At 40.0% G+C, this 14949-nt stretch overlaps 1 protein-coding gene across 1 annotated transcript; it reads left to right on the forward strand.

Annotated features, from left to right (window-relative positions):
- Positions 1–233: 233 nt before the first annotated feature.
- kctd2 (potassium channel tetramerization domain containing 2) lies at positions 234–14173 on the forward strand. The gene is made up of 6 exons (XM_022208105.2): positions 234–927; positions 1761–1869; positions 1949–2040; positions 4242–4337; positions 5279–5404; positions 7907–14173. The coding sequence occupies exons 1-6, from the start codon at positions 556–558 to the stop codon at positions 7934–7936; spliced, it is 825 nt and encodes a 274-aa protein (XP_022063797.1). The 5' UTR covers positions 234–555; the 3' UTR covers positions 7937–14173.
- Positions 14174–14949: the final 776 nt, after the last annotated feature.

A 14949-nucleotide genomic window follows, 5' to 3' on the forward strand; every position in this document is an offset into this window, starting at 1 on the left:
CTTTCACGACCGAATTTGGTAAGAATAACAAAATCACACCAAACTCTTTTGATGTTTTTTTTTAAAATATGAAACTTAATATAGTTCTCAGGAGTTGTGTACTGTATTGTAAGTGACAATTTTGTGGTATTTTCTAAGATTCACAAGCGTCATGGTACTTGTGTCCAAACTTATGGCCATGGCTGTATAGTTAAATCTGGGGCGGCTTTTATTTTGAAAAGCCGCGACACAGCGGTAGTAAACAGTAATCACGTTACAACCCGGAAGCACTGCGCTTCTCTGATGAACGTTTGAACAGAAAGAATGACCGATTTATCTCCAGCACAGACGGTTAAACGCGATGCTGCCAACGTCGTCAAGCCTTCCGTAGTCACATCGGCGTGTTAATCCTCGGTGCCGGCGGAGCGGGCGGTCAACTGCGGGCAGCAACGCCCTGATGAGCCGCCGAGTCGGTCAGAAATCCCGTCGCTGTTTACAAGTCGCTCCGAGAGCCCGTTTCCCCGCAGTGTGTCGTTAGCTAACCGAGAGAGTGTTTTTCAGACGGGAGGCGAAAACATGGCTGAACTGCATGTAGTGGAACCGAGCGGCACTGGCACCATAGAGCAGCCCGAGCACCGCGACTCGGTCCGGGGCTCGGTGCGTCTGGCGTCGCCCACTCTCATGGTTCCTCCGCGGAGCAGCCAGCTCAGTCCCGGCGGGGTGTCGAGCACTAGCGGCAGCGGCGGTGGAGCCAGGTCGGTGTTCGGGTTCCCGGTGAAGAGCAACCCGAGCTCCTCGTCCGAACCGGTGGACAAGCCGGGCTCCCGCTGGGTCCGGCTGAACGTCGGCGGGACCTACTTCATCACGACCAAACAGACGCTGTGTAGAGACCCCAAGTCCTTCCTGTTCAGGCTGTGTCAGGAGGACCCGGACCTGGACTCTGACAAAGTGAGTTATTCTGTCAGAAAACACCAACACAGCTCAGGTTTAAACACGTTCACAAACCAAATAGGAACTAAAAAAAACATAAACAGAGCTCTACCGAATGTTCTGCATAAAACTAAACAATAAACACTTAAAATATTATCTTTTTACAAAGCATTATGAACAACCTGAAATTTCTGAACACAAATTCAATTTTAACTGAATTGTACCTCAGTTTAGCATTTCATTTAGTCCCAGCTATCTGTAATCATATCGTGCTTTACTTCATGATCAGAAGACAAAAAACGGGCAAAAAATATTACAAAAATGAGACCCAAAACGACAAAAAATGATGCTATTTTATGAACAATAACTCAGGAACTATCAAAGATAAAAAACTGACATTTTTACTGATATTTGTCATCATATCACCGATTCAGAATATGTAATATTGGACAAGTAGATCAAATAGTCTCTGATTATGGTTGAGTTGATGTATTATTATTAAATAATAACAAATTATATTGTTTGAGAATAAGTGAAAATTTCAATAGAATTTTGAAAAACAATGCAACAACAGTCTTGTGGGTTTTTTTTGAGCTGCTCAGATGCTTCATTTTTCCACCAAATGATCTCAATAACATCACATCTAGATTGGAATATCAGCGGGTATTAGTGTATCTATAAAAAGGTAAAAATCTGCTGATAATATTGGTCCACTTAGTGCGTCTGTCAGGATTTGATATCTGGGTTTTGGTGGTAGAGAAGCCACATTTCTCCTTTCTATAACTTAATAATCCTCCTCAGTTTTCTGGTTTATACAAAGTGTTTTAAGATGCTACCTGGTGTTCCTCCAGGACGAGACAGGAGCCTACCTGATCGACAGGGACCCCACATACTTCGGCCCCATCCTCAATTACCTTCGACACGGAAAGCTGATCATGGACAAGAATCTGGCTGAAGAAGGTAAAAGCTGCAGACGTGACGCAGAGCTGCACCCGTCAGACCCCAAACATCGACGTCTCACTTTCCGTTTGTGTTCCAGGTGTTCTCGAGGAAGCCGAGTTCTACAACATCGCGTCGCTGGTCCGGCTGGTGAAAGAGAGGATACGGGACAACGAGAACCGCACGTCTCAGGTACAGAAAACGAAACAATGGGAGCAGAAATCTGTAAACCAGACGCTCTTCTACTGCAAATACACTGTCAAAAAAAGTCTCCACCTGGCTTTAACTAGGCCAACAGGTAAGAGCCTTCCATTGGATAATTACTGCAGTGATGATGACAACTTCTTTAACCCAAGCTGATGCAGTGAGGAGCTTCTCATTTCTTAAACAACCGTGTTGGAAGACATAAAAGATGTTAATCTATCTCAGAAGGGTCAAATCATTGGCCTGCATTAAGCAAAGAAAACAACAAAGGAGATGAAACGACTATAATCAGGTTAAGAACCGCCCAACGGGTCATTAAAACCTGAAGGATAGTAGAGAACCATCATCTTCAGGAACAAACTCTTAGATGATCGTAGGAAATCAACAGTAGGACTCACGGCTGTTTAATAGTGAAAGTAAGAACATTTCCACATGAAGGGAACTCAAAGGATTGGAACTAAACAGCTGTAGCTCTAAGAAAACCACTCATCAGTGAGGATGATCAGAAAAAAGGCTTCAGTTTGCTGTGGAGCATAAAGATTGGACTCTGGATCAGTGGAAGAAGGTCATGAGGTCTGATGAGTCCAGATTTACCCTGTTCCAGAGTGATGGGGGCAGAAGTTTATGTTTGGTTTTGGTCCTGACTTTGTGCTGGTTTTTGACTTTTTTTAGGACTGGATTCAGACTGGATTCTGACTGGTTCTGCACATTTTTTTTGGACTGGTTTAGGTTTGATTTTGGTCCTGGTGCATTCCTACTAAATTTGTCGTCTTTCTGTGTCAGACTTGAGTCTGTTAAATTGATAGTATGATGATGCTGCCACCTCCATGCCTGACGGTAGGTATAGAGTCCAGAGGAGTCAAAGATGAACCAGCAGATGGGGGCATCAGGGTAAGAAGAGAGGCGGATAAAGTGATGAACTCATCATGACAGAGATAAATGCTGTGACGCTGTAGAAGCTTATTGAATCCAGGGCTCCAGACTGCAACTAAACGGTCGCATTTTGTGACCAAAATTTGAGCGAGTGCGAGTAAATTTTTCATCTACTTGCACATGTGCGACCAGTAAAATTGCCAATTTCTTTTTAAATTATTATTGAATTATTTTTTTTTGTTACTGACAAACGTCTGCTCCACGCTTCAGCCCAGTAGACAGAAATGTGCAAATGAGCTGTTTGCCAACAAACATTAACTCCAAAAGAAGAAGAAAGGAGACGAACACCAAAGAAGAAGAAGGTGGGCCAATGAGCACGGGGCGAATGACAGTGAAGCTCCTGATGTTTCACAAAGCCTTTATTTACGTTCAGCCTTATTTTGAACACAAATTCACCTTTCTGTCCTTCCCTCCTTTCTTGTCTCCATTCCAGCTGCTTCTAAGTTTAAACACATCCTTTGCTAGACAGCAACAGTGGAACCGTTTTCTTTCATCTTTACGTGAATTTTCGGACTTTTCTGCAGCGTCTTCGTCATGTCAAGAAACCTCGTCTTATAGAAACACTTCTATGCTGCTGGAATGGTTACAAAGTAAAAGCCCATAGCATTAAAACTACGCCGTCAAAATAAAAGCCCAGAGAGAACGGTTATTTTAACACAAGCAAAACAAAGGCTTGCAAAAAGTGATGAATTGATCAGCAGACCTTTATCAGAGTAATTTACACGTGATTTGGTATAAATACATAACATGCACATGCATAACACATGCCTGTACTCAGCACAAGGTCATTTTTATTGAAGTTTTCATCTCCCAGAAATGATTCATCAACTGAGCAGCCTTGGTGGAATACTGCTCTCTGAGTGCTTTTCTTGTTATGTTGTGTCAACTGCTGCACTTTAAAATGTGAATTGAAAACATAGTTTCTGCATTTATTGTGCAAGTATTTATCAGTGAAAATGAGAGGAAATGTGAATATTTATTTTGCAAGTCGATTTTGGTGTGCGCCCCTAAATTTTCTGCTTGCGCTCCTAAAATTTTAAGTTAGGGTCCACTGTGCTCCTAGGAAAAAACGTTAGTCTGGAGCCCTGGAATCGATGCCACAGGGAATTAGCGCCGTACTCAAAGCTAAAGGGGGTCCAACAAAACATCAGAGTGTGCAACTTTTTATTTGGACACGTAGTTTATAACCAAAATAGCTTTTGGCATGCAGGTTAGTGATGCCGTTTTTGTGCTGTTGTGTGTGTTTGTGTCCTCAGGGCCCGGTGAAGCATGTGTACCGAGTACTACAGTGCCAAGAGGAGGAGCTCACACAGATGGTTTCAACCATGTCGGACGGCTGGAAGTTTGAGCAGGTGCAGATTTTTTTTTAAAAAACGCTTTTTTAGTTCGTCTTTTAGCTGCAGTGTGGAGGTCGATTTTAAAGAGCAGATTTTGAGGTATTTATCACTAAATGAGAGACTGAGGAGTAAATGGTTTAATATTCTGAACCTCAAGCAGTTTCTAGATGTTTTTTATTTGTCACTTTTTTACTCACTCTGGGTTTGTTTATATCTGCAACATAAAGTTCTGCACCTCTATGGAAACAGCAGACTAGAAGTAAAGAGAACTCAGAAATGTCTTTAATACTTTACAACTAAGTTACAGCGGCATGAATCATAAAAAAGACAAACGGAAAGTGGAATATTTATATATTTAAGTGCTGACAGGTGTTACCATTACTGGAAAAAATATGACAATACCTACAGTATTTTATATAGACATAAATAATTACATTTGGAGTTTGATTTCATACGTCTCCTGTCTGATCTGTGAAAACACGGCCTGCAGTTCAGCCCAATTTAGCCGAAAAGTGTCTGAATTTTTGTGGCATGACTGCTGGTTGCCGATGGCTTCCGAGTTACGCCAAAAAGTGCAATTTTTTTTATTATTTAACATAATCTGCTTTGTGCAAATTTTATGTTTTTGGCTAAAATTTAAAGACACGTGTAGAATAAAGTTATTTTGGTGTAATATCACGTTTTAAAACTTAAAAACTCCACGTCACACAGTTCACAATTCATCTGAAAGTTGAAAATTCCGATATTTTTGTGTTTTTATAACTTCTGTAAGTTAAGTAGTAATGCCATTTTGTTTTTTGTTTTTTTTTAAAGATATCACACCTTTCCAACCCACCAGCTGGTTTTGAGAATCAGAGGGTTAAACATGCCCACGTAGAGGAAGTTCACATCTCTGGTGTAACTTTCCAATATGGGGTATTTTTATGACTGCATGTCTTCTGTGTTTTTGCCCTCAGCTCATAAGTATCGGCTCCTCGTATAACTACGGCAACGAGGACCAGGCGGAGTTTCTATGTGTCGTTTCCCGGGAGCTCAACAACTCCACCAACGGCATCGTCATCGAGCCCACTGAGAAGGCCAAGGTGAGCGGACATTTCATCCTCTACAAAGTGTTGTTCTCGTCGTCAGCTGATCCCACGAAAAGGCCGAAGGTGTCCCACTAGCAGTTTATCTTCTGTTCCAACGTGTCACCACTGGACACCACGAACACACACTGGGGTTTACTTTGACTCTCTCCCACACACACCTCCTGCTGCTCCAAATACTCACTAGAACAATGGTTTCCAGCTTTCAGGGGGTCACAGGATGAGCTGAATGCGGAGGGTTGTAAAAGTAATAGCAAGACCCTGTTTCTGTGGATCATGGATTTGTTCAGCCAAAGATTCTGAATCTGATTTCACTGTCATGTATTCACAAAGATCTCAGTAAAAGCGACACAAACACTACCGTTCAAATGTTTGGGGTCCCTCTGTGATGAATGAGTGAGACTTTATCTGGTTCTCTGCTGGTTTGTTGAACCCTCGCACAGGCTGCTGTGGGCCGTAGCCAACGCCAGAATAACTAGAAAAACCCCATAACTTAGCTCCAGAATAACTAGAAAACCCCCAGAACTTAGCTCCAGAAGAACTAGAAAACCCTCATAACTTAGCTCCAGAATAACTAGAAAACCCTCATAACTTAGCTCCAGAATAACTAGAAAACCCCCAGAACTTAGCTCCAGAAGAACTAGAAAACCCTCATAACTTAGCTCCAGAATAACTAGAAAACCCTCATAACTTAGCTCCAGAATAACTAGAAAACCCCCAGAACTTAGCTCCAGAAGAACTAGAAAGACCCCATAACTTATCTCCAGAATAACTAGAAAACCCTCATAACTTAGCTCCAGAATAACTAGAAAACCCCCAGAACTTAGCTCCAGAAGAACTAGAAAGACCCCATAACTTATCTCCAGAATAACTAGAAAACCCTCATAACTTAGCTCCAGAATAACTAGAAAACCCCCAGAACTTAGCTCCAGAAGAACTAGAAAGACCCCATAACTTAGCTCCAGAGTAACTAGAAAAAAAACCATAACTTAGCTCCAGAATAACTAGAAAACCCTCATAACTTAGCTCCAGAATAACTAGAAAAAAACCCCATAACTTAGCTCTAGAATAACTAGAAAACCCCCAGAACTTAGCTCCAGAAGAACTAGAAAGACCCCATAACTTAGCTCCAGAATAACTAGAAAACCCTCATAACTTAGCTCCAGAATAACTAGAAAACCCCCAGAACTTAGCTCCAGAAGAACTAGAAAGACCCCATAACTTATCTCCAGAATAACTAGAAAACCCTCATAACTTAGCTCCAGAATAACTAGAAAACCCCCAGAACTTAGCTCCAGAAGAACTAGAAAGACCCCATAACTTAGCTCCAGAGTAACTAGAAAAAAAACCATAACTTAGCTCCAGAATAACTAGAAAACCCCATAACTTAGCTCCAGAATAACTAGAAAAAAACCCCATAACTTAGCTCTAGAATAACTAGAAAAACCCCAGAACTTAGCTCCAGAATAACTAGAAAAACCCCAAAACTTAGCTCCAGAATTAGCCGCCGTTCCCAGCTCTCTCTACTGCTGACTCTCCGCCAATCAGAGGTGAGCTAACTAAACGTGGCACGTTCACTGACATCAGGTAAATCTGGAACTGAACAATAAACATTGAAACCTCAACAAACTCATTCAGGTTCGTGGTGAACGTCTTCCAGAGAAGTCCCGCTGGTTTCTCCTGAAGCTCCTACAATTTAAAGGTGGAATGTTTCAGATCATGAACCTCCTCATTACTCTTTGGTCATGGTGCCTGTTGATGCTAAACTCCCACAGTGCTCTCTTTAACAAGACACAAAACAACAAAAGCGAGACACAAAATGATTAAAACGAGACACGAAACGACAAAAATGAGACACAAAAATGACAAAAACGAGACACAAAACTGCAAAAATGAGACACAAAATGACAAAAACGAGACACAGAATGATTAAAAAGAGACACTAAATGACTAAAACGAGACACAAAATGACAAAACCGAAATGAAGAGACACAAAACGACAAAAATGAGACACAAAATGATAAAAATGAGACACAAAATCACAAAAACCAGACAGAAAAGGACAAAAATGAGACACAAAGTGACAATAACGAGACACAAAAGGACAAAAATAAGAAACAAAACGGAGGTGAGCTAACTAAACATGGCACGTTCACTGACATTAGGTAAATCTGGAACTGAACAATAAACACTGAAACCTCAACAACAACATCAGTCTGTTACAATATTCTGTTATCTTCTAGTAAAATGATTCGTACATGCATGAAAGTCGTCGGTAGTCGTGAGTTTATGAAGAACTGATCGATGTCGTGATGCACGGACCGGCTTTTATAGTTCCAACTTACGGCAAAATTCGCTTACATTGAAGAGTAGAAATGGAACTCTGATGTAAGTGGAGGACCTCCTGTGTTATTTTAATTTGCTGAATGACGTCACAGAGCCACGTACTGTTTAGAACGGTCTGACAATGAAGCGTGTTTTCTGCTCCTGCCCTCACAGATCCTTCAAGAACGAGGCTCGCGGATGTGAAGAGACCCAGATCCTGAGCCCAGCAACACTTTATCAACATTAACATTTTCTCCAGTTTTCATCAAACCGCCTCCATCATCATCGTCGTCCTCATCCTGCTCCCTTCTCCTCTGGTGTGCCTTTCCACAGCGCCCTCCTCCTTTCCTTCAGTGCTGCAACGCCGCCCCGACTTGTCGTCCCATTTCTTCTCCTCCAGTTTAAAAGAGGTGACAAGCCAGTGGTTTTTCTTCATCGCAGCTTTTTTTCGATGGTCAGTGTCGCGGCGGCGAAGGCTACGGTGCCGATTGAAGCCTCTCGTTGCCGCTGGTGGATGGACGCCCAGCGCGGAGCTACTTTACATCGTCATCTCCATCGCTTTTATCAAACAGGATCCTTCCTCTCTTACACGTTTGGCTGTCGATTTAGCAGAAATCTCCTCAGGACTCTCAAAGGACATAAAGGAATGAAAACAACTCCACTGACTGAGCCTCTCTCTACCTGAACCTGTCGATGGAGCGATCGTCGACGGCCGCCGACTCCGTGGATTTGCAGGCGGCGGCACAACAAACCTCTCGATACGGAGGTCCGATCACGACGCCCCGCTCCTCTTTTTTTCCAGTTTTCTGGCTCGATTCGATCTGTGAGAATTTCCACGAAAAGAAATGACTCGGAAAAAAAAAAGAAAAAAAGACTTAAACTACACTAGTGTACACTTTGTCAAGGCATGTGAGGAATCTATATAAATCTATATAGGCTACATGATGAAATTATATGGAAAAATTGAATGCAAATGGTGTAATTATTGATTTCTGTATCATAGTTGTCATATATTTACATATTCCGGTGGGTGAGTCTATTTAAAACGATGGAGAAAGAAGAATATCAGTTTTCCCGCCCGGTTCGCCTGGGTGTGGCTTTGTGTACGCAGTGCCTCTCTGCTTTCTGTCCATGACTGAAATATCACCAGTTTTTCAGCTGCACGTTTTCTGTAGTGTTCCTCGAGGGAAAAAAAAGAAGAAAAAACAGCTACTGTCAATGGTTTTCTCTTAAATATCCTACTTTGATCTATTGCATATCTTAAAATTGTAATTAGGGATAAGGAAAACTACTGTCATCGCCATTTGTCCGGACAAGCGTGGCGTGGCGGCGGTTGGACCGTGGCCAGTCTGTATGCTGCCTCAAAGCCTCGAATCCGTGTGCTAATCCCACGCCGACACTCGCTCACCCTGCAGCCGCCTCTCGTCGCCGCTCCTCGGCTTTTAACGCCCAAAACGACTGTGTTGTCTCACGTTCTGCAGCACTTGTAGCAACCGTGGCGCAAGCTGAACTGTACCGCTCACGCTTCAAAGCCCTGAGACACCTGAGCCTGCATCACCACAGATTCACACACCGGGAGTGAACCTGCCAGATGGGAAACGTCCTCAGTCTTTTCTTTTCTGAGCTTCTGAGGGAAGCCTTTATTTCAGACGTTGTGTGACGTTTTGTTTCCGTGCCGGCGGATGGGTACTAACGCGGCCGAAGCGCGTTTCTCTGGAAATGTACTCCATTAAGTTGCCGTGTGATCGCGCTGTTTTCTGAACACTGACGTAGACATAAAAGCCCGCCTGATTCCAGTTTATGCATGAGAATTTGGTGATTTTTGTGCTCTATCAAGAGCTAAAACTGGCAGAAAATGTCTCTTTACTTTTTAGTCATTTATGAAGCAGAAATTGCTCATTTTTTCTGTTTTATTATTGTAAAATGAGGTTTGTTAAAACAAAAAACATTTTCAGATGCCATCTTTGGTAAATGTGTTGAGAATTTACTATTTTCAGACATTTTATGTGTGCAGAAAGTGAAAAAAGGAGTTCATACACCTTGTCAAAATTTGCTAAATTCATTTTTAAAAAATTAACATGCTGATTGATTGGAGTGTACAACCCATTTCTGCACATTTTAGGCTTACAATTTTGGTTGCAGCCATCCCAGCTTCCTTACTTTTGCTCTTTTGCACTCATTTTCAATTAAAACGTCACTATTTGACCTAGAAAATAGCAAAAAGTGCACCTCCGGGTGTCTTTTTTGACATACCAACAGTCCAAAACTCAAAAATAAGCAATTTACAGATGCCTTCTTGGGTAAATATGCTGATAATTTACTATTTTCAGGCATTTTGTGTGTGCAAAAAGTGTAAAAAAATGGTTTGAACATCTTGCCAAAATTAGCAAAATTCATTTAAAGAAAGTTATTATACTAATTGATTGGAGTGTACAAACCATTTCTGCACATTTGAGACTTACCATTTTGGTTGCAGCCACCCCAGCTTCCTTACTTTTGCTCTTCCTGCCACTAACAACAGACTTGGCTTTCATTTTCAATTAAACACGCTGCTGTTTGGGCGATAAAATGTCAGAAAATGGCAAAACAGTGCATCTCCAAGTGTCATTTTTTGGCATATCAACAGTCCAAAACTCAAAAATAAGCAATTTTGCACCTGTAGAAGAAGGGAAAAGTGACAAATTTTGGCATTTCTGCTTCATAAATGACTCAGGTGAATTAATAGTGAAACTCTTCATTTCTGTCAGTCGGCTATATTACAATGTGACTGTGATGTTGGTGTAAACGCAGCCTTTTCACACGAGCAACTTAATGCAAAGTGTGAGCCATATTTACACATATCAGATGGTGAATCCAAACATCTTGTTCGCGTTTTAATCGCTGCTCCTGTAGAGCTAAGGAGCTTTTATCATCGCCGACACCCGTCGTGGCATCGATCACTTTGATAACCCATCGTTTGTACAGAGAACATATCTGATGCAGATACCAAGCATGAACAAAAAGAATGCGTTTTAAACAGGGGGGGAAAAAAGAAATTGCTGTCGTCATGCTCCCTGACCAGTCAGGCCTCAGAGCTCAGACTTTGATGTGACTACTTCTTCTTTGTTTGTTTTTTTATTATTTTTATTTCCTCTCGAGTGTGTGTTTTTGTGTAGTTTTATTCTACTAATCATGAGCAGACCGTGTGCTGCTGAAAATGCCCATAACGTCTCATTGAGGAGCACCTTTTTTCTCTCTTGTTGTTCTCTGGGCCCTTTGCAAAGCACCTTGGGTGTCGTTTCCCTTCGTCTGTGTCCGGTGTTGTGCCTTTGACCTGTGTTGTGCACAGTTGTACTCCCCTCTTATCATACGGTGCCTCTCATACCTTAAAAAAGCCAGGAGGCACCTACCTGAGGTGTAGTGTATACAGGTTGGTTTCTGTTGTTCGTGTTCCAGTAAGAGGCAAGCCAAACAAAACCGTTATCCCTCGAGTTATTTTCAGTTTTATTATATATATATATATATATATATATATATATACCGACAAAACAGCTGCTTTCTTTGTGCCATTGCTTTACAGCTAAATCCACCCACAATCCCTTAGGCTCCTGGAGATTCAAAATTGTGTCCATATCTGCTGTAAACACTCGCGGTGGCTGGTTGTCGTGTTTACACCACAACCAAATGGGAAGACCGTTCTGCTTGTATCTTAGTAAAACTCCAGCGGTGCACTTGATATCGGGAATCGATTCGACTACAAACTTGCTTCTTGTTTCTTGAGTTGCATGCTGAAACCACCTATAATGACCCTTTCTTTTTTTTTTTAACATGTTTGTAATCAACGTTTTAAAGCATTTACTGTAACTTTGTGAACCCTGTTTGATCTTACCTTGGTTGCACAGTTCAGTGGTTCCCAACTTCAGAGTGGGCAAGAAAGCAAAAAAGAGAAAGTTGCAATGTTTTAGATTTTCCTTCAGTCGCTGCTTTTATCACGTCGGCCATGCTAGCAGCAAGAACTGAACCATTAAGAGATTTCAAATGGAACAGAAATTAGAAACGATGCAGTTAGTGACCTGAAAAGGCTGCAATTTCAGATAAACATTATTTAGACCTATTACAAAGTTAGCATGCTAAGCTAAGGGGAAGAACATGATAAACGTCATAGTTGCCATCAACATGTTAGCGTTGTCACTGTGAGCATGTTTAGCTGTGTTAGCATTTAGCTTCACTTCTATCCCTAAAGTCTCCCATTTTCTCATTCAGGGAACTTTCTCAATCAAGGTTCCAAGTCCAGGGAATGTTTACTTTTCGGGAACATTTTCAAAACAGTCTGTGGACTGATTTTTTTTCTTTTTTCCAACATTTGTGAAATATTCTCCAAACAGCGAATGTTTTAGGTGATGTGTAATAAAATGCACATCATAGCTAACTATGTTTCATGCTTAGTGCTAGTACAATGTTAGCTTGCTAAAAATGGGAAAACACCTTCTAAACTTTAGTGTGTTAGCAGGCTAATGTCATCATTTAGCTCAAAATAATGCTGTTCTTAAATGCAGCCTCTCACTGCTAGCATGGCTGTAGACTCCTAACCAAATGACTTTACTGATTATTGCGCATCCCAGTCAGCTGTATTTTGTGCTTTGTGCTAATAAATAAATGTTAGCATGCTAACATGATAAACTAAGATGTTTAACAAAAACATTTATACTTTGTGAAATTAACTCTTTTAACAAGCTAATGTTAACAGTGCGACTTCAGTAACTAACATGCAGATCTAAGCTGGTTAACAACGGAAATGCATGTCTTCTAAATTTAAGCATGCTAGTAGGCTAACGTTAGCATTTAGCTCAAAATAATGCTGTTCTTAAATATTGTACTCTGACTGCTAGCATGGCTGTAGACTCCTAACAGAGTGATCTTACGGGTTAGTGCACGTTCCAGTCAGCTGTATTTTGTGCTAATAAATAAATATTAGCATGCTAACATGATAAACTAAGATGATTAGCAAAAAATATGTATTTTGTAAACCTAACAAGCTAATGTTAACAGTGTGAATTCAATGACTACTTTGTGCTTAATATTAGTGAATAGATGTTAGCATGCTAACATGTGAATCTAAGATGGTTAACAGCTGAAATGTATGTCCTTTAAATTTAAACATGCCAGAAAGCTAATGTTGGTATTTAGCTCAAAGCTCTTCAAGCTAGCATGGCTGTCCATTTTAACTGTAATAGTGGCATGATTGTAATGTTACCATGCTAACATGCTAAGTTAAAATGGCTAACAAGGTAAACATGGACCCTCGGGCTTTAAGGATGTGATTAGCAGCCTCTCGCTGCTAGCATGGCTGTAGAATCTTGAGTGTTTTCTTGCGAATTGCCAGATTGTTTTACTTCTTTAGGAACCAAATACATATTCAAGTCAGAAAAGTGGAAGATGTTTTTCCTTGAACTGGTACACCCCGTAGACGTATGCAACCTGTGATTGGGGTTTGCTTTATTTTAAGGGATCACAAGCCAAAATACGTTGGGAGCCACTGAACTAGCTGAACTTTGTCGTGTGATTATCCTAGTATTTGACTAAAACCACTTATTTAAAACAAAAAAGGAACTTTTGACCATTGGATTTTATTTTCACCTGCACTAGTTAGTCTCCAGATAATGTGCAATGTTAACAAATCTGCAAAAAAATTATCTCTGTTGTTTGGGCACGTGAAAACATGAGAGCATGCATTGTTCTAGAGATTATGATGTTGTGTACTGGATTTTGTCTGACCTCTGTGTTAGTGCAAAGTGTATGTGATGCATGGTGGGGGAGCAGAGAGACGGCATGGCTCTGTGGTTTGTAGGTGTAGATTTCTAGTGTGGAACGGTTGGTCTACAACTAGACATATTCTCTACTCACATGTTCCGTTTCTTTGTTGGTTTTGTATCTTCGTCACGTCAATTTAACTTAACGGTAGATAAAGAATAGCTAGCTTTGACCACAAATTAACCAATCAGTCAGACTGCAGACCCTACCACCCTCAACCTTGGTTTATATAGCATTTATGCGACCTACAGGTCAACACGCAAAAAAAAAAAAAAAAAAAAAACATAAAATAAGAAATTAAAAAAAAAGATTTTTTTAATTCATGGATCATTTTGCCAGTTAATCTGTAAACACCTGCATGCATTTGTGGACATGCACACTTGTACACTCATTTAGACGTATTGAAAATGTCACCTATTAACTTACTTTGTGTTCATTTATCAACAGTATTGATGTCAAATGTGAATATTGTCAATGGAGACTGTGGAGAAATGTTTGGAAGCTGACAAAACATTTTGTCCGATTGTTTGTTTCATTTTTATTTATTTTATATTTTTTGAATTTTGTCTACCAATGTCGTTTCTTTACATGTATCAATTTTAACAAAACCCAGTCTGGTTTTTAATCATAAAATGTGTCTGTGTTTTAAAACGTGGCTCACTGACTATTTATTGGTGCCGTTTACTGTGTCTTTTTACTATTTCATTACATTGTCATGAAAGGTTTTATTTAATCATACAAATTTAATCATGAAATAGATGAGATTGGTCCGTTTACTACTTTATACAGAATATATATATAGAGAGAGAAATAAAGTTGTACTTTCACAGTGCGGTTCTGAAAAACGAAACAAAAACAAAAGCTGCTTCAGAAATGTATCGGTGGAAATCTGAGTTTGTGTAACAATTCAGATAAAGTGAAGGACAGTTCATGAAGTCAGCCTCTACCAAAGAATGAAAAACTTAATCCGATACAAACCTGCAACACTAAAGTTTGTTAAAGTCCATAAAAAAAGCCTCATGAATACTGTTATTCTAGATACTCATGAATATATAAAATAACAGTTTAAAAAAGTTTTTTCAGGCCTCATTTTCATGACTTTTTATTCAAATAATGGTAGATTTCTGTTATAATATATAATAGTATCTGTAAAATGTAAAAGAATAAGTTACTATCTGTAAAAATAAAAAAGCTAGTGTGTAGAATAACTTTTAAATGCTCTATCCTTTTAAATCCTTTACATAGATTTTTGTCCAAATAATTGCAAGTATGAGTACTTTTTTTTGCTTTATTAAATCCAGAAATAAATAATGTATTTTTTATAATTCAGACATTAATGTAGATTTTTAATGAGAACATTATTCAAAATTTTGGCCTGTTTCTGTTAACATGTTAAATAATATTTTTTTAAAGAGATTCTATTAGTT

The sequence above is a fragment of the Acanthochromis polyacanthus genome, chromosome 19, assembly GCF_021347895.1.
Source record: "Acanthochromis polyacanthus isolate Apoly-LR-REF ecotype Palm Island chromosome 19, KAUST_Apoly_ChrSc, whole genome shotgun sequence".
NCBI classification, from domain to species: domain Eukaryota; kingdom Metazoa; phylum Chordata; class Actinopteri; family Pomacentridae; genus Acanthochromis; species Acanthochromis polyacanthus.

Bases quoted from the DNA above. Each gene is read 5' to 3' on its own strand.
- kctd2 (XM_022208105.2), top strand. From the start codon at position 556: ATGGCTGAACTGCATGTAGTGGAACCGAGCGGCACTGGCACCATAGAG. The intron at 1,870-1,948 runs GTAAAAGCTGCA...TTTGTGTTCCAG, and splicing joins CAAGAATCTGGCTGAAGAAG to GTGTTCTCGAGGAAGCCGAG. The intron at 4,338-5,278 runs GTGCAGATTTTT...TTTTGCCCTCAG, and splicing joins ACGGCTGGAAGTTTGAGCAG to CTCATAAGTATCGGCTCCTC.